This window comes from Acyrthosiphon pisum, chromosome A1, assembly GCF_005508785.2.
Source record: "Acyrthosiphon pisum isolate AL4f chromosome A1, pea_aphid_22Mar2018_4r6ur, whole genome shotgun sequence".
Taxonomy (NCBI): domain Eukaryota; kingdom Metazoa; phylum Arthropoda; class Insecta; order Hemiptera; family Aphididae; genus Acyrthosiphon; species Acyrthosiphon pisum.
Genome location: NC_042494.1, coordinates 71,224,529 through 71,244,516, shown reverse-complemented (window position 1 = coordinate 71,244,516; position 19,988 = coordinate 71,224,529). Strand labels below are relative to the sequence as shown.

The following is a 19,988-nucleotide window of genomic DNA, read 5'->3' as shown; positions in this document are numbered from 1 at the left end:
TGATTTAAATAAGGTTTAACTGTATTAACAAAAATGCTTTATGCACATAAATATTTTATTTTTTATTAACAATTTTTCAGACAATTATAATTTTTGTAAAGTGTGATAACCATTTTTCTATCTTTGATGGGTGTTCACTTTTCTTGTACAACAGAGACCATATAACAATATTTGTAATGTCCAATTTTGTATTCGATTCCATGATCAGGTTGTGTAGTTCTGCAGTTCGATCATTTGTAGAATCAACAATTTCGTTTATTAAATCCAAAACCTTGTTAGATTTTATTTGATCAGCAACAGCCAGTGGTTGAGTGGCCAGACATTGATTGAATGTCCTTAACAGTGACACTTCACCGATTGACAAATCCGTTGGTGACCTGACAACTTTAGGACTAGGCTTAAACTAAAAAAAAAAAAAATTAGAATATTTATAAATATTTAACTAATTTAATTGTTAACTAACTGTGTTGCCATATTACAAAGACTTTAACAATGTTATTTGAGTGTTTACAATTCACATTCTTGAATGCTTTAATGGTTCCTAATGCCTCCAAATCTTTCAACACAGATGAATGCACATGATAAGAAATATCCCATGCAACTGCTGGCCACAAGATTGGTAAAGCTAATAGAGAATAGGGTGGGTCTTCTGGATCAGCAAACACAACTGTATCATTCTAAAAAATTGTATAGTTAGGTAGTATTATTAGTTAGTAGTTACTATTTTAATAACAATTTATATTTTCTTACTTTTATCAGATTTTTAATGTCATTATTGATTACAGACTTAGAATTGCTTTTGTGTTCTTTATTAACATTACACTGAGTTGATTGTTGTTTTTCTGATATGGGTACGATGTCCTTTGCATTAGGGAATTTAACATCTAATTTACTTAATCTTAGTTCAAGCTGTTCTAATATTTTGAGAACTTCATTTTGTTTTTCTAAAAGTACTTGGATTTCTTGATCTGATAATTGAGTTTCATCATTTATGTCCTCCAACTAAATCAAAAAAAAATTGTAAAAAGTGACAAAAATAAGCCATCAAAATGAATACGTAATGAAACCTATAGGCTTTAACTATATAGGTATGAACTATGTGCTGTCCTCAACATTGTTGGTAAGAATTGGTTTTTCACTAGTGGACGAGTATTATTAAAACTTTTTTTTTCGTCTGATTCTGCTTCTGGTCTTAGAAAAAAATATAATCTTTAAGAAATTGCCCCAAAGCTCGAAATAATCGGAAACCCCGTTGTAGGACGATCGCCCATGCATATAGGCGGAATAAAATGGGAATAACAAAGTGGCAGTTATTGTGACTAGAATGTTGAAAAACATAAACATTAAACACGACTTTAGTGGTAAATAATGAATTCTGAGTAACACCGACCCATTATCATACACGTGCGTTTAGGTGATCAAGCAGAGAATTTTTTTTTTTTGAATCAAGTAACGTTGTTGGTATCTTCTAAGTATGATAAGGAATAATTTTGTCAGAACCTCAGAACAATCAATCTATATGATCATCATTAACTATTGAGTTGTGTTGTAACAACGTCTAATGTTTGATATGTCACCACGCACACGTACATTGCGCGACACCGTCATGACGCGATTAGCGATTCTCGCAAAGATTTTCTTTCCGAAATCGCGGGACTATCGACAAAATGGTAAGTTTACGATTTATTTTATCTATGGACCGGGCGTCGACTCCTCAAACATGCTACAGGGGGAGTTGAGCGTTTCCATCCAAATGTCGGAAGACAAGCAACTAGCAAGCGGTTAACGGATTGTCAAAACCTAGCAGATAAGTGGAAAACGGCGATGACACTAACCTCGTCAGACTTGTCGCTCATCGGCACTCCGGAGAACGACATCTGTTGTAAGTCTTTGAGTTTGTACATGCGGCATGTGTTCTCAATCAACATAGGTACTGGGACCACCGGTTTCAGCTTGTACATGATCGTGAAATTCGGGTGACAGACAGAAAAAAAACAGATGACTATCGAAAATATGAGTACTGCTGCGGGACCGCTATAGGATCAAGTCTGGTCTTCCACTATAATTCCAAATTCGGAATTCTGTAGTTTCGTCGTTAAATAGGTCACAAGCTAGCAGCTGACGCGGCCATAGATATCATATATTTATATAGTCTTATATCAAAACACCAGACGTCGGTGATAAGGACAGACAGTGTGACCAACCAAAAGTGGCTGACCGTTTAGAAGTAAACGGATCTTTGCTACGGTGGCCCTCAGAGGCTGTCGTTTCTGGAGACGGCAGGACCAAAAGACAGACCACCTCGTTAAATCGGTGGCCACATCGAGTGGCCGTGCAAACGGGACGGTGGCCGCGCGATGACCATTAACGGCCGGGATGGAAAGCGCGGGGCGGCGGCCGGCCAATGAGAGCGGGAGAAGGCTGTAGCTGCCGCGGCGGCGAGAGTTCATGGCAAAACGTGTTGAATGGAGGAGGTCGCGGGACGCGTCGCGTTTCACCCGCTCGGCCAATTCTGTCTCTCACAGCAACACCGTCTCCAGGCGACGGGAGCGAGTGAGACGACACGATCGGAGAATAACACTACACCACAACGACGTTATTATTGCCATGACTATTACTATTATTGTTATTTAATATTATTCTGTGTCCGTTTTTTCTTTTATTTTCGTTTCGTTTTTTCTTCCCGTCGTGTAGTTTTGTTTTGTTTACGAACGGTTACTTGACAGCGCGTGCCCGCCAGGCGACTGCCGACCACGACAGCGACTTGCAAGCGAAGCGAACCGCCGCGGCCGACCACACGACTGCAGTGTGTGATAATAGTGTTTTCGTTACGGCGGTACGTAACACGGTAATTTGCGATGCGAACGAGTTCGGAGCCCCACGAAGGTCACCTGACCGCGTCTCGGCACCCGCCGTTGGCCCGTTAACGTCCGTTTTTTTTTTCGCGCGCTCACTGACATCGCACACGCACTGCTGCAGGCCTACCCGCGACTAAGACACAGCTGTGCGTGTGCGCGCGATTTTGTGTCCACGGATCGCGGGCACAACAATATCACGCAACCTATCATTTCCATCGTTGTTGCATGTTGGTAATCGGTACAATCCCTTCGCAAGACAACCGTGGTGATCGTCGACGTACGGTTCGCGCTCGGGGTGTCGTGTGTCGCGGCCGACTACGCTGGACCATATAGTTTTGTTGTTTACTCGACGGTTCGGTTATCGTCAGTGAACATCCGCCGCCGAATAACGGTCGCCAGTAACGGTTGTTGTTGTTGTTGTAGTGATAACGACACGGACCATGTCCGGCAGGCCGAAACGCAGGGGCCGTCCTCCGAAAACCCCGGGATCGGACAAGCCAAAGTTTCAGATGCACTTGCTGAAAAAACCCAAGTACCTGCAGAACCTCGAGACTGTAGACGTTGTTGTCCAATCGCCTCCCGCACCTGGACGGTCTGTGGCTTCGAGACGTAGCGCCTCGGCGTCTGTCGCAGCTCGCGCCGCAGTGGTTGTCGAAACGCCATCGCGCAACACACGGCGGTCCAACCAGAAGCCCAAGACGCCCAAGACACCCAAGACGCCAGCTGTGCCAAAACCCAGGGCACCGCGTCCGTCGACCAGCAAGAAGAAAAATACTAAAAAGTCCACTGTTGACAAAAGTCATGATTACCATTACGGTTCTGACTTTGATGATTCCGAAAAGAGTGAAGACCCGTCCGAAAGTGAACAGTCTGACACTAATGTTGAAGACGCTGTTGATGATGTTAGTGACAGTGATTTCTCCGTCTCTGGCTTTTCTGTTGCCAGTCGTGCACGTAAAAGCAATGTCTCCTACATTAGGAACCCCAGTCCCGAGCCGCTGTGGCTCAGGGATGAAGAAATACCCAAATTGGAGTTACCCAAATCCTCAGAAGATCTCCTAGTGCCTACTGAACACATCATGCAAGCTTTGAGTGTCTATGAAGTGTTGAGACGGTTCAAAAGCCAGGTATATTACATTTATATTACAAGGTAGTTTTTTTCTCCATTCCAAGTCATTTTTCAAACATTTTTTTTTTTATTGTAGGTGCGATTGTCACCCTTTCGATTTGAAGATTTTTGTGCAGCTCTCGTTTATGAAGAGCAAAGCTACCTGTTGGCAGAAGTTCATATAATGCTGTTGAAAGCAATATTACGTGAAGAAGACTTACAACAGACTCATTATGGTGCTGTTGATCAAAAAGATAGTATCAATAGCGTATTATATTTTATGGATACTTTTACGTGGCCTGAAGTATTACGAGAATATATTGAGTCTGATAAATCATTTGATCCACAAGTTCTAAAAGTATTTAATAATGGTGATGAATATCCATTTACGAACATCAAAAATAGATTATCTGTACTGCAATTTTTAACTGATCAATTTTTAACCTCTACACTTATTCGAGAAGATTTTATTCATGAAGGTACTTACAAATATATAAATAAATTGTTACAAGCATTTAAAAATTATTCAAACAAAAATTGTATAGGCCACAGTTTTCAATATGATGATCATTGTCGAGTGTGCCATAAAGTGGGAGACCTTTTATGTTGTGAGACTTGTCCAGCTGTGTTTCATTTAGAATGTGCTGAGCCTCCTTTACATGATGTTCCTACAGAAGATTGGCAGTGTAATTTATGCAAAGAGCATAAAGTCATTGGAGTATCTGATTGTATACCTGACGATGAGAAATCCGGTTTATCATCCCGTCAGGACCACTTAGCTTATGATCGACATGGTCGTAAATATTGGTTTCTAGTTAGACGAATTTTCATGTAAGTGTACTAATATTATTAATTTTATATCTACTAACATAATTTGTCTGTCTTGTAACATAGTGAAAATGAAGAGACTGGAGAATGTTGGTATTATTCAACAGAAGAACAACTAGGCTTATTATTAGACTCTCTGGATCGTGAAATGGAATCTGTTCTTTTCAACGAAATAGAAAAAGTGAAAGAGGAAATTAATCGACAAATGAAAATAACTATGGACCTCACCTTACAGTATCGACCATCAAATAGGAAAACATTTCTGGATGTAGAAAACAGTAAGTAATTAGAAGCTTGTTAATAATACGAAATTACTTGTATCAAAGAAATATTTGAAATATTTAAAGCTTAGATCTAAACAGTGCTTGAATTTGGAACAAATTAGGAGCGTGTTAAAGTGTAAAAAAAAGTAAGGCTAGTCGTGTAGTATGCTACCTTCAGGAAAATATGACAATCTACCTATCATACTTACTCTTATATTATATTATGTCACATTTGTATTTGATCTTATCACAGGAAAGTTTTATCCTGTGACTTGTGTTATTAAAATGATTAACATAATATAACTGTCATACAATACTATAATAGCTAAATAGCCATTATATTAACTGGTAAATATTCACCAAGACCCACAATAACTTACTTTTAGGTATTATATTATTTTAGTCTATGCGGTTAACCTTGCTGTGTTAAGCAATACATTTGTTAGACCGCTATCTAAAAGAAGAATGGTGGCGGTCCATTAAAAACACACAAAAGATTATTTGAAGTATTCTGGGGTGACGTATGATTGAAATGACGATATAATATAATATTTTAAAATACTCGACAATGATGATCATCAGCAATGCATTAAGTAAACTTTAGTTTAATCAATTTTTAGTAATCAGTAGGCAAAATACGGTAAACCACCCTCAGGGCCAGTTGTACCTTCTCCGAATAAAGTTAACCGTAGTTTAATTGGCCAAATTTGTCCGGTTTTAAAATTTGTTATCAGCTGATTAAGTATAATCGAAGTGTAACCGTAGACAGTACAACTAGCCTTTTAAGTTATTTAGTAGTAGCATACTATAAGAGTACCAAAAAAAATTTGTACTTAAATATTTAAATTTATTATTGATAAGGATATAATTAAGAGGGGTACACATAAATATTTTTTTATAAAGAAGGACTTGTATTTAAGCTCTGGATCTATATCTAATTAAGATTCCTTTTGGAAATATTTTTTGCTAATGATATTAGTAAGATAATAGAATATAGTAGAGTAAATAATAAAACAATTTACCTAGTATTAACCTTATTTTGATGTGATACAATAATCAAATTATCTATTAATAATTGAAACAATGTGTTTTAAGTTTATATCTTAAACGTTATATTATGGATACCAAAAGTAAAAAGTAAATTCTTAATATAATAAGGTAATATTATTTTAAAAAAAAGTATTCATAATAATATAATAAATTGGAATATTTAAATTGTATCTCTTAATTTGTCTGATCATCGATAGCTATTAAAGTTATAGTCAAAAATAAAATTATACTATTGTGATAAATAATAACCACTGTTTATCAACATCTTTAATATGTTTATAACTGCGATTTATTGAAAAAGGTCTTGAGTGTTTAAATGCTTCAATTAAGTAGAGTCAGATAACTAGCCAAAACTTTTCTTTTTTTCATTATTCTTAAAATTGTAATAAGTATGTCATTAGAAATTGGCTACACTAAGTTCAAAAAGTTAGCGACTTTTTCTTATTATTTGGTTAGGATGATTGAAATTTAGAAATACTGCTATGAGGATAGTCTTAAAACCTCTAAACAAATAATATATATATTTTGTCAAATGAATTGTAGTAATGTAACTTCAAAATTTGGTTCTAGGTAAGGAAATATCGTTATTTTTTTGTTTAAGTCGTGTGAATTTCCGCTCTTGATATACACAACTAAAAACATTTAAAATATGTATATTTTGTTATAATATTCATACCCAAGTCTGAAATTCATATTTTTAAACTACCTCAATTACATTATTATATACAGAATTATTTACTATACTCTGTTCCCCAGTTGAACCATTATACACAATACAGTTCACGGTAGTTCTAAAGTTGCACGTCACGAAACATGGTGTATACGTTCTGAACTGTATTGTCACGTTTTCACCATACACTGCACAACCCAAAAAAAAAGTGTGTCAGCTTATGTCGAACAGAGTATGGAACCACTTTAATGATAAATTAAAGTATTTTTAGTATTCTCAGTTTCATCATTACTAAATATATTTGACTTAATTAAAAAAAAAAAATCAATAGGACCAACTGTTAGTAATTAACATTTGTATATTATAGGTTATATAATAGGCATGAGAGAAGAAATGCAAAAGAAAAAAGATACAGAAATGGGTCAAAATGATAGTAACATTGAAGAAAGTACTGAAAATGTGAAGGGCGATAATGAGTCTAACAATGATGGTAAACAAGAACAGTCAAATGATGTATCTGTAGACAAAAATGGTATGCACTAATGTTTGTATAGTCAAATGTTGGTTTATTCTTATGCAATTTATGTTTAGAAAATGAAGGTGGTAATGGTGACTTGAAAAATGATGATAGTCTAATAGACGTTGATGATAGTGAACATAATCATAGTTTAAGTAAGTATAAATTCATTTTTTTTAAGACAATTTAAATAATCTAATTTATGTAAATTGTATTATTTTTTTAGGGAGCACTCGTAACAGATCATTACGCCTAAAACCAGCACTACGCCAAACGCCAGAACAGACGAAAAAACCACCTGTGGTTGAAAAACCTTCTCCAGCTCACTCATATTTAGACAACTTAGGTGCTAGGGTAACTCGATTTAAAGCTCAACATATAGCAGCTGGTACCTATTTGTACAAACTTGGCATGGATAATAGCTTTAAGACATATGTAAATCAATACAGTTCAAATCCAACTGCGTTAAATAAGATTCAAAAAAATGAAGAACGTGATAAAAAGCGATATATGTCTCACAAGTTTTCACTTACAGGACCTGGGGAATACAAGTGGTGTGGACAAATATTTGGTATGAATATACAATCGACAAAACATATTTGATTTTTCTTCTGCTTATTTCTATACATTTTTATGTTATTTTTAGGTGCTCGGTCAACACTGATAAGTACCGTCAAACAAACTATTATTTCATTAGACAACTTATTACCATCATCATTGATGCATATCAATTGGTCAGTGTTGCGTAAACCTTGGCTAAATCAAGTTAACTCATGTTCTACTCCCAAGGATTTTGCAAGAGTTATGGTTGTTTTGATGTCTTGCATTAAACCAGTTGTTTATGCACCCGTTTGGCACGAACAACTTGGTAAACATACTTATTTGTATATATTTCTATATACAATTTTAGCTACATACTCATTAACTTAATGTGACTGTTTCAGGGCATGTAAAACTTTATCGTATCACTCATGCGGAACGTGAAGAAAAGAAAAAAACTGACAAAAAAGATAAAAAAGATAAAGATGCAGAAGAAGATGAGCGTAATAAATTGACAGTACATTTTGTTAAGTACACTCTAGGCTTAAAACATCAAGTGAGTAATAATGTAATTCATTTAATTTTGGACATTTTGCTAAGTACTTCGCATGTTAGGTTCACAAACAAAAAGGAGAAGAATATAGAATTCATGGTCAATGGGGATGGCAGTGGCTATCAAAAACAAGAGACTATAAATTGGCTGATTCTTCAAAACAAGGCTTAGCAGCTGGACCTGCCAAAAGAATTTTTCAAGGCAAAGGTAAATTACTAAAATAATTAGAAAATATGAATCATTAGATGCCTAAAAAGTTAACAAAAAACATAGGTCCTAGGGTTTTAAAGGTTTGAAAACCTAGCAATCCCATCTGAACATTTTAGTTCACTCATAATAACACAGTTTATTTTTATTTAGATGATAAAGGAGTGCGAACATTTTCTATCGCCGAAACACTCTATGACTCTATGATATTAAAAGAATGTACCTTTGACTCAGAAGCGTCAAGTGAAATTCTTGATGACCAAAGTGTCACACATTTAGATAGCGTTTCAGGTAAACATTTTTTTAAATAAAAACATAACTGAAGAAATGCTTTAATAATTATATCTCTTATTTCAGATATAGATTTTATAAATATGAAAATCCTTTTACCCATTGACAAACTTGATGAAAACATCAATATTAGTAGTACATTATGTTCTTCTAGTCGTATAATGTATCCTAAACTTGCCAAAAAATGTAAAACTGATATGTTATTGCCAAGAAGAATGCAATTGAAATTAAGCGAAGAAAGATCAATAGTGACAAAAAATACCAGTACCCCCAAACCAGTTTCAGAAGTAAATATTTTTTATTATCATTTAAATATTAAAATAAAATAAAGAGAGTATTTAAGTAATTTTTTGTTTGCTTCTATTATTTTTCTCACATTAAAAATACTGCTTAGTTATAATACTTAGTTTAAAATTAGCATATAATTATGTAAACTTTTAAAATCTTAGAGAACATAAATTCTGATATTCCTAATTTATTGATTGTAGTATCATCGGTAATTTTCATAGAAGTACATCCATTTAGGAGAGTCTAATTGAAACAAATAACATTCCAGTTCCTTCATTATTTTATGATTTTCAAGACTAACTGTGAAATGTATTTCCAATTAGAATTAACCTTATGAGTGATTTATGGCTATTTTTAATATAATGCAACTTATTTCTAGGCTGTAAATACTACACCTCCAAGTGCTTCTCCTCAAGCGTCGACAGAAACTATCACCAAAATGAGAGAAAAGTCCTACATGTTGAATACTTTACAAAAACGTGTAATTCAACTAAAACAGCATTATTTATCATTTAATACTATGTCTGAACACATGATATGCTATAATAGAAGCTGCCGAGCAGCTAACAAATCTAGTATGATTGCATCATGTTATAGTCCACTTTGCATCAGACATGTGGATGTACGAAATGAACTTCTATCGTTACTACGAAAAATGAACATTTTGAAATCAGAACTAACCGGTGGGTATTTAATATAAATAGTAATTAAATAAATACTTGTTATACATATTTTAATTTATAGAATTAAAAGCATCAATGCCTAAAGACCAGGGTGCATTAAATATGAAGAACGAAAAGACTGATAATACTCCAGGGGAACCAGTTCAAATTAAAACAGAAGTTAAAAAAGAAGAAAATGTTATAGTTAAAAGTGAACAGGTGGCTCAAGTAAATGATGTAAAAACCGAGAATATCACCAAGCAAAAAGATATAAAAACAGAAAATGAAAATGAACAAAATGTGAAAGTTGATGTCACCAGCTGCAGTCCTACTACTGGGTATGTTAACATTAAAAAAAATATTTGTAGCTGTCATATACTATATTGTATACTTGTTTTTAGATTAAGTGTTTTGAAGCCGGCTAGAAAAAGAGGTGGTGCTAAACGAGAAGGTGTTTTAGTAGATTGTATAGATGATGGACGTGTTTATTCTACAGATGATACGCGTAAAAAGGTTAATTTAACCAAGATTTAATCAACCATTCAAAGTTGCTACTTATTAATAACTTAATAATTTAATTTTTTTTTTAATATAGATTTATTTGAAAAAGCTTGCGAGTAATAATGTTCCTGTTAAAAAGAAAGCAGAAAAAATTAAGTATCCTCCTACTTCACGGTTTTATACACGTAGTAAACGTTGCAGTTTATTAGTACTACCAAAACACGAGCTTCGAAAATTAGCTAGACACGGTGGACATGATTTTGTTAATGGTTTCAATCCAAATGGCAAGGTATATGATGATATATTTTTTTAGTTTATTAGTCATTCATTGTTCTTATCTATTTTTTAGACCAATAATGCAATATGGCCATATCCTTGCCCAAGACCTTATTTTAAGACATGCTGGCTTTATAGAACAATAATGTTTAACACCATATCAGCAGCTGCATTACAATTAAGAATATTATGGGCGTGCTTGAAATGGGATGAATTAACTGCTAAGACTGCTCACTTGGCTAGTAAAAGAGAAGTAACAACTGAAACTGAATTAGTTACTACAGAAACTTTAGAGTGCCGTACTTCGGGCCAATTCAATGAACACACTGAATATTTAATACGCAAAGTTGTTATACCATTAGATATACCAAAACAAGTCAGGGGTAAGTGAGACTCCCATATAAAATAATTGAAATTGAATAAATTTTTAAAACAAATTTCAGAGGTGACACCTATACGAAGTGGTTTAAGAAAACGTAAAAGGGAGGAGGCTCCAAGAAATACTGCACCACAGGTGTCTGAAGTGTGGGTTGATGAAAGTAAATTAGAGCTGGTAGAAATCAAGCAATTCCATGAAAGGTATATCTTAGTACTGTTCATTATCATTTTTCTAGTTCACTAACTAATTAATTACATTTTTTAACAGAGTGGAACGTGAAATGCAAATGCAACAAGCCATGAAAACACGTGCATCTTCAGCATTTGCTAATAAATTGTTGCATAATGATTCTTCTCATAATCGAAATATAAACGATAAGCTCCGTACACAAAACTCGGATAAAACGGAACACATCAAAGAGCAATTAGAACAGTCTCTCAGAGCCCAAAGAGTAGCTTATAAGAGAACATCAGTAAACAATGATAACAACTCTTCAAATAAAAAACTGTGCATGGACGTATCCAATTCACAAAGTCCAGTGACTAGTAGTTCAACGCAACGTTTGAAACTTGTACCTGGTAAGACATTATGCTGGTACAGATTATTATAAAGCCATGAAGTATAATTTAGTTGTAAAAACGGTGTTGACATTTACATATTAACATTTGTATGAATAGTGAATATTACCATAAATACTATACTTAACAATGTATATTATAATATTAAATATAATATATTATAATGTATTTATGATACATTAATAACGTAATAAGTAATAACTATTTCCATTTACTGAATGCTGGCAAATCAGTCTTACACAAATTACCCCTTACTAATTGATTGATTGGAGTAGATATAAATTATCATTATTTGTACAGGTGAAGGTGGAAGATTAAGGCTGATGCCTAATAATAAACCTTTGGCTCAAAATTCTCCCTTACTTCAATCTTCCACACGAGTTGCTGCCAAACCTCCTACTACTACATCTACCACTCCATCAACTCGTCGTATATTCATGACTAAATGTATGTACTATTTATTATGTGTAGTATATTATATGATTACGGTATTAAATTAGTACACAATTTTATTTATATATAATTCTGCTGTGATAATATAGGTCCAGACGGTAAGACCAGACTTGTGACTACACCAAAATCAATTATCAATGATTCTAATGTGATGAATCAAAACTCAATAAAGATTCAGTCAACTAATTCCCAAATAGTGACTTGTAAGTATGAATAAACATGCATTTATGATTCAAATTGTTATAATTAATTATTATTTTTAAAATTGTTATTATTTAGCAAATAATGTTACACAACAAAAACTGCAATGTATTAAAGGAGAAGATGGAAAATTACAATTCAAAGGTCTTTTACCTGGTAATAATGTTAAATGCCTGATTAAAATTACTAATTAAAATATTAAAATATAATTATTTAAATATAGGACAACAACTTATTCAATTACCAGATGGAAAATTGCATGTGACCAGCTATATAAATCCTAGCCCATCTCGTACTGTTCAAATAGGAAAAAATACAATGCTGGCAAATAATAATAATTTTCAAAAAGCTGGCACTCAAGTAAGGTTTTAATTTGTGATATGCGTGTGTTTTTGTCTTTTGTACATTTCTATTTTGTTACATTGTATGTTTATGTAAAGTTGTTTAGTGTTTAATATTATGTATATTATTTACAGACTATTATTTTGAACCGAGGATCACAGCCTATCCAACAAGTTATAAAACCTCAACCATCTCAAGTAAGAATCTTACTATTAAAATAGTTAACTAATAATATACAATATATAATTCATATATACTTAATATATTATTAAATATATTTTCCTAATATAAAATATATGTAATGAAAAATAATAATTTGTACATCTAACAGATGGTAGTTTCTGGTGGACAGTTAGTAAATGTTTCACAAGGTCAACAAATGATTGTGCAGCATATTAATCCAAATAAAGCCACTATAGCCACTATTAATGGCCAGCAAGTTTTGATACGGCCCAATACTGGTGAGCTTTTAAATTAAGAAGACACCACACTTGCAGGTGTTGTCTATACTCCAGCCCACGAGAGTCCATATGTCAGAACGCGTCCGTCACTGCGCATCGGCACGTTACCGAATAGTGGGAATGGCATCATGGTGGGAGAAAACAGACGTCACGTATTACTATATGAATGCGCGGTTTACGTATGGACTCTCGTGGGCCGGAGTATATGTCTTCATAACATAGGACACTTTTTGTATTTGATTTTACAGTTCCAATTTTGTGTTTTGTGTTAGTTTTAATATTCGAGTGAATAATATTTTTACTCTTAATGGTAAGAACTTTATTTGTTTTATTTTATATTTAATTTTAAAGCAAGATATGAGCACTTGAATTTAATATTTATCATACTTGTATCTTGCTTGAAAATTAAAAATCGAAACAACCAATGTATAAACAAAATAAATTAAATTTGACCCGAGGTCAATTCACTCTAATAATAAAATCAACAACACAATTGGGACCGATAGAAAAAATACATGTTGAACGTTTGTACGACAAAGACAACACATGCGTCCATGTGAATAATCTTAATACTTACAGTTTATAACATAAATTCATCATAATTTTTGATTGATTAGTTTCCTCTGCCAACATACTAAGTAGTGGTGGCCAGACGATTAAGTTTGTTCGACCTCCTCAAACTGTACAAAAAATTCATCAATCTGTACCACCACTATCACCTCGAGTTACTCCAACAACTGGAATTGTTCAAGTAAGGTTTTAAATATCATTTTCATTTTCCTTTTAATATTAATTTACCACTAATTATAGGATCAACAGAGGCAAGTACTTCCACAGGCTGTACCTACACCATTAGTTGATGAACAAGAAAAATTACTATTAGCTAATCAGCCACCTGGTACAGTAATAAAATGTATCACAGCTCAAGTAATTCAAAGTCCCACTCATGGTAATAAAATAGTGTTGCAAGGTTTGCAAGGTAACGATTTCACACCTCAGCAATTGCAACTTGTACAGCAACAAGTCAAACAACAACTCTTAAAAGGTAAGAAATTTTAAATATATCAGCTATTAATTTGAATTATAGTTTAATGTGTTTCGTTAATATTTCAGCTCAAGAATCCAGTGGTACTCAAGGAGTCTTAGGCCCTACAAAGATTTACCTAGCTGTTCAACCACCAGATTCCCCACTGCCTACTGTTCAGAAACCTGGAATTGTTGCACCCATCACAGCTCAACCTACGGTTAAACCGATTGAACCTACGCCATCAGTTCCTGTTCCAAACAATATCCCAGAAAGCTTAACTCAGATTAAAACTGAACCTGTAAATAAATAGTTGTTTGAATTCAATTTTATTATTGAAACCTAACAATATACTTTTTTAGCCATCAAAGTCTCCTGTGAATAAAATCCCGGCAATTAAAGAAGAACCAATTGATTCCCCCAACTCATTTGTTGTGACTCCAAACTATATTAGTCAATGTAAGTTATATAGGCTACTGGGTAATAGGTTTGGTGACTTTTTAAAACTAATTTATTACTGTTGTAGCAATTAAAAATGTCTTGAAAAATGAAGATTTAAACCCAGAAACACAAGAAAAACTATTACAATTGCAAAAATATCAAGAACAACAGTTGCGTGATCCAGTACCGCAGACATCAGTTCCCTCATCTCCTGCTAGAAAACGACCTTATGAAGCTGATAATTTGGCGGAATTTGAACCTCCCAAAAAGTCAACTGAACGTGATAATTCTGGGTATTTTTATGTTTCATTAATAAAAGCACTTGTAATTCAATTGCCAATTTCACCCAATTTTTGTATATATTTTTTTTTTTGTATACCATCTTTATGAACACTTTATTCTAGTTAAACTTGTGTTATTAATTATTTTTATTGTACATTTAGGTCGTTGGTATCTCCTGAACAATCAAAACTATATCAGACACTAAAACAGGGTGATGATCATCGTAAAATGCAACAACTTCAATCAAAACTGCAGGTTAGCTTGTTCAAACAAAAAGAATTATTGAAAAAAGATATACTAAAAAAGAGGGCGCTTCTGGAAAAGGAATTGCAAATCGATATTCAGGTATGTATTTTAAATTCATGTTTTTCTCGAAATTCGGTTTAATCGAACTTCCTGACAAACATAATTTCCTGAGTTTCGATCCTCAGTTCCGATTCCAGAAATGTCGTTGCTCGATTTGATTGCAGTGTACAAAGTACCTTGGGTAGGAGGAAGGAATATATTTGATGGCGTAATATGTCAGCCTAAACAATAGTCTGTTTATTCTTAAGTTATTTTAATTTTATGATGTTTTTTACAGAATGAAATAGCTGCTAATGTGACTGTTTCATCAGCTGATTCTACGACCACTTCCAATAATGTGACTGAAAAGTCTATTCCTGTAACACCTTCTCCTGTGCAAGTAACTCCCCCTCCCCAAGGTAGCAGTAAGCGCAAACACGCTTCAGGTCCACCAACCACCATACAAACTACACCACATGCCAATAGTAATTCCAAAACTAGTAATTCTGGACCCGGTAGACGACGGCCAATGAAGATTTCTCCTCCTGCACCAAACCGAAATCATTCACGGCCATCACCATTATCGCCAGCCAAGAAATCTAGCCCAAAAAAGAGTAAAAAAGAAAAAATTATGTGTCTTTGTCGAACACCCTATGACAGTTCAAAGTAAATAATTACCATGACCTATTTTCTATGATTAAGTTTGTTGTAATTGTGTTTGGTCTTAGGTTTTATGTTGGATGTGATATGTGTCATAACTGGTTTCATGGTTCTTGTGTCGGCATTACTGTGCAAATGTCTAAAAGAATTTCCGAATGGTTTTGTCCCGAGTGCAAGCGGTCAAAGGATCCTGAAGTTCTCTATTGTATATGTAGAAAACCATATGATGATCAACAGTAAGTTATATCTATTAATATAAATTTAATAAATGTCTTATGTAACACTTTTTATTGATGTACTTGTTTATTTTAGATTTTATATTTGCTGTGATAAATGCCAGGACTGGTTCCATGGCAGCTGTGTTGGTGTATTGCAGTGTGAAGGTGATAAAATGGACGACTACAATTGTCCTAGGTGTATGTCCAACTCTGAAATCAATTTTGCCAATTTGAATCCATTGAACCAACAAGACAACGATGACTTATTGAAACTCGTCAAACAAATACATGTAATTATTTACCATTAATCACTAAACACTGTATGCCTTCTATATAAAATGTTTTTATTTTTAGTCACATAAAAGTGCATGGCCTTTCATGGAGCCAGTCGATCCTCATGAAGCTCCTGATTATTACAATGTTGTTAAGGAGCCTATGGGTGAGGAGACTTCTCTTCTGAAATTTGATTGTCTTCATATTTTTTAATTATTATAACCACTTACTTTTTTTAACAGACTTGAACTGCATTGGAAAAAATGTGACCGATAAGAAGTATAAGAATCTCACAGAATTCATTCGTGACATGATCAAGGTATTCGACAATTGTAGATATTATAATCCACGTGAATCACAATTCTACAAGTGTGCCGAAATCCTAGAGCAGTTCTTTGTATCAAAATTGAAAAATCTAAGGGACAAATTTTGTGAACAATACATGGAAGTCTAAAAAACGTTTTTCAATTATTGTAATAATTGGTCTAGGTAGTCATACTCTTATCTTACATTATTTAATGTTTTTTTTTTTATTATTATTTATTAATAAATATTTTTGTTCTTTTTTATTATTATCTTACAGAAAAATAACATTGTACGTTTATTAAATATTTTATTTTATTTATTAATACAGTATATAATAACAGCTATTATTGATATATAAGAGAAAATCTATATTTTTAGCAAACTTATTGTTTGTTTTATTGACATATTTTTACGGACAGTTCACTGACTATTCAGTAATGACATTGATATTTTATTATCGATACAAACTGGTTTGCTGGTGTATCTATCTTTTTTATCAATTTTGACTGGGAACTATTGTACATGATAATAAGTTACTACAAAATTACTGTTGAACGATTGATGTTTGTTTAACCGCTCAGAAGCCCAAACACTCATTCCAAAAATTGAAATCAAAGTATATATTTTTATCTGTATAACCTTTTTTTGTAAAATATAATATATATAATTATAAATAAAAAGTTTTAAGTTAATGTTGTATTTTTATTTGTCTCTTAAAACATGTTTTATACAATAAACTAGTATTTTAATTTTCTTTTTTTTTTAAATATGTCAAAACTCAAAACCAAAAACCTGTATGATTTGTTTATTAAATGCATGTATATAGTATATAATATTATAATGTGTAGGGTTAGAGCCTACTTGTATTTTATTTTATTATAAAAAATATTATAAATGTTAAAATTAACTATGATTATTATATTATAAATGGTGATGATGTTTTTCTTACATGCCCTTTAGTTTTTTTTATTTGTTTGATTTAATTTTTTTTATTATTATTATTATTATTATTATTATTTATGTTGTATCTAGTTTTGATAAACTTGTTTGATACTTACTATTGTAATTATTACTATTAAAAAATATGGAAAAAAAAACCGAAAAAAAAATTAAAACCTATTATATTATTATTATTATTATTATTAGCGTGTGGTTAGTGCGAAACGAACTTGTTGTTTGATTAGCAAATCGACCTCGTTGATTATTTCCCGACGCCAAATTGACGTGTTCCTGTGTTGTTCCCTATTGTCTGACTTAGCGTTTCACACGCTCCGGGGGAGAGCTCCCTACACGAAGGTTGTCATGCTAATTCGTTATTAATAACGTTAGCTGCTATGCACACGATTACGAGTCGCGTCAGTATCACGGCCCGTGGTAATAGAGATTTTATTATTATTGCCTATGAAGTTCATAATATGCGTTTTCGACCAATGTGAGTGAAATAATCTAATAAATAATAATTATTGTTGTTTTGCTTGATGCGTGATAAATTATTATTACACATATCGAGAAGGGTGTAGCCAAAATGGGTGGGGGTGGCAGCGATTACCTCTGGTTCATAGATAACAAATAATAATATAATATTATTAATGTTAAAAACAAAATTTTAAGATTCAGTTGCAGTGATGACATTTCTATCTACGCCCTTGCATGCCGAACAAACAAACACAGACAATTCATAGACAACACTTGACAAACGAAAGTACTAGGGGATGTTAAAATTAAATCTTAAAAACATGAAGACAAATATTTAATAAAACAGGCATCGATTAAACGAAATTGTATTAGAATATTGGTAGGTGAGTACACTACACTATATAGTAAACGATACATTTTTCTTTTGCCAACTCGCACCTTGTTTTTTTTGTGTTGGAAGGGGTGAAGATATTGTTATGACTATGATCCCTTAAATAATACCAAGGGGAAAAATTGCATACCATGAAACATCCAAAATGATGCCTATGGCAGACATGTGTAGGTATATTATAATGGTTCATTGGTATTTGGTACGACTGGTGGAATTAGTATACCTATCAATTTATTATATCCTATGCTATATAAAGTACGAATTTTAAATTATTTGAGTCAATAGACAATCCGACAACGACATGATATATATGATTAGTGCCTACAGTGGCTACATGATAAATATTATAGGCAAAGGTGGGCTAGTTAATGAAAATAATTAACTCAAGTTAAGTTAAGTTAAGAGGACACAAGATCGATAAGTTAAAAGTTAACAGTTAACAAATTATAAATTTAACTCGATAAGTTAAAAGTTAATTTAGAAAAAAATATTAACTTAACTCAGTTTAAAAAAAGTTAATCAATTTTTTTTTTTTAATAAGTATGTAAATCACATAAAGAGTGAATGTGTCTTTCTAGTTTCTAATTTATAAATTATAAAAAACAATTTTATTGAACTTTTTTCGTAATGTACACTGTATACCTTTTTACTTTACTATTATTTACTAATTTAACAAATGTATTTTTTTATATCTTATAGCAATTGAATGTCATGATACGTGAAGATGCGTACATGACCTTCATATACGTACCTATATTATAAGTTATATAACATTAAAACATAACAATTGTCAATTTGTAATTTAAAATTATTAATTTTATTAAAAACATTTGTAACTGCAACTCGCATAATATATAAAATATATTAATATACCTACACACAATTATGTTAAAAATTATACACACAGAAATGTTTGTGTTTTTGTATTGGATTATTTTTATTTTATACTGATATAGTAATATTTACGTATAAACGAAAAATTTAAAAATGTTTTTAACTTTATGGATTTTTTTCAAATCAACTGAGAAAAGCTAAGTTATTTCAACTGTAAATTAAACTAGTTAAGTTTATGAGATTAGAAAATAAACTAACTAGTTAAAAAAAATAACTTTTTAACTTAACTTTAACTTTTTATCTAGTTAATGCCCACCTTTGATTATAGGTGGCATGTGCTACCGTTAGATAATATTATAATCGTTAATATTTGGCGGCGGAACGGTCTTTTTTTTTATAATATATTCTTATAACTTATAAGTTATAACTTTTAACTTTTAAGTTATAATAGTAACGCGCAATATAGAAATGCACTTAAAAGTTAAAAATTAAAATTAATTATTCTTAATGTTTACATTTTAAATCAAAATTATAATTTATATAAAAATTAGAAAATTCAAAATTTCTGATTTTATATTAAAATGTTTTTAAAGTTAAAGATTAAAAAGTAAAGACAAGTGAAATATTTTTAAAACAATTTTTTTTCGTGAAATAAATAATTTAAAATGTATAGGTAATACTTTATTTTCGTTTTCGTTTTTGATTTCGTTATTAAATTTTTTTCGGTTTTTGAGATTTTTTGTCATCGTTTTTCAGTTTTTTTTTGTTTTTGTTGTATTAATTGTTTTAGATTCTGAACGAAGTGATGAATGTATTGATTTTACAATGATGT

General features: G+C 32.3%; 2 protein-coding genes across 3 annotated transcripts; one reads left to right on the top strand and one right to left on the bottom strand.

The window, feature by feature from the left end:
- Positions 1–2,106, bottom strand: LOC100167297. Its single transcript, XM_008191798.3, has 4 exons — positions 1,836–2,106; positions 751–1,002; positions 464–677; positions 1–402 (listed from the first exon to the last, which is right to left on the bottom strand). Exons 1-4 carry the CDS (start codon positions 1,959–1,961, stop codon positions 77–79), a joined length of 918 nt encoding a protein of 305 aa, XP_008190020.1. The 5' UTR covers positions 1,962–2,106; the 3' UTR covers positions 1–76.
- A 451-nt stretch (positions 2,107–2,557) lies between these two features.
- LOC100165264 (nucleosome-remodeling factor subunit NURF301) lies at positions 2,558–16,781 on the top strand. Of its 2 annotated transcripts, none has more exons than XM_001952413.5 (36): positions 2,558–3,985; positions 4,064–4,445; positions 4,512–4,797; positions 4,861–5,072; positions 7,145–7,309; positions 7,369–7,449; positions 7,521–7,865; positions 7,941–8,162; positions 8,239–8,390; positions 8,450–8,594; positions 8,748–8,885; positions 8,952–9,172; positions 9,553–9,856; positions 9,918–10,173; positions 10,237–10,348; positions 10,431–10,625; positions 10,686–10,995; positions 11,056–11,191; positions 11,259–11,569; positions 11,870–12,016; positions 12,112–12,225; positions 12,302–12,379; positions 12,447–12,583; positions 12,700–12,762; positions 12,897–13,026; positions 13,644–13,777; positions 13,837–14,071; positions 14,140–14,351; positions 14,413–14,509; positions 14,577–14,784; positions 14,935–15,118; positions 15,357–15,724; positions 15,787–15,954; positions 16,031–16,226; positions 16,291–16,375; positions 16,452–16,781. In XM_001952413.5, the coding sequence occupies exons 1-36, from the start codon at positions 3,299–3,301 to the stop codon at positions 16,661–16,663; spliced, it is 7,428 nt and encodes a 2,475-aa protein (XP_001952448.1). In that variant the 5' UTR covers positions 2,558–3,298; the 3' UTR covers positions 16,664–16,781. The 2 variants fall into 2 exon arrangements, with proteins under 2 accessions (XP_001952448.1, XP_003241005.1); XM_003240957.4 differs by having other exon boundaries at positions 2,594–3,985; positions 14,935–15,028.
- Positions 16,782–19,988: the final 3,207 nt, after the last annotated feature.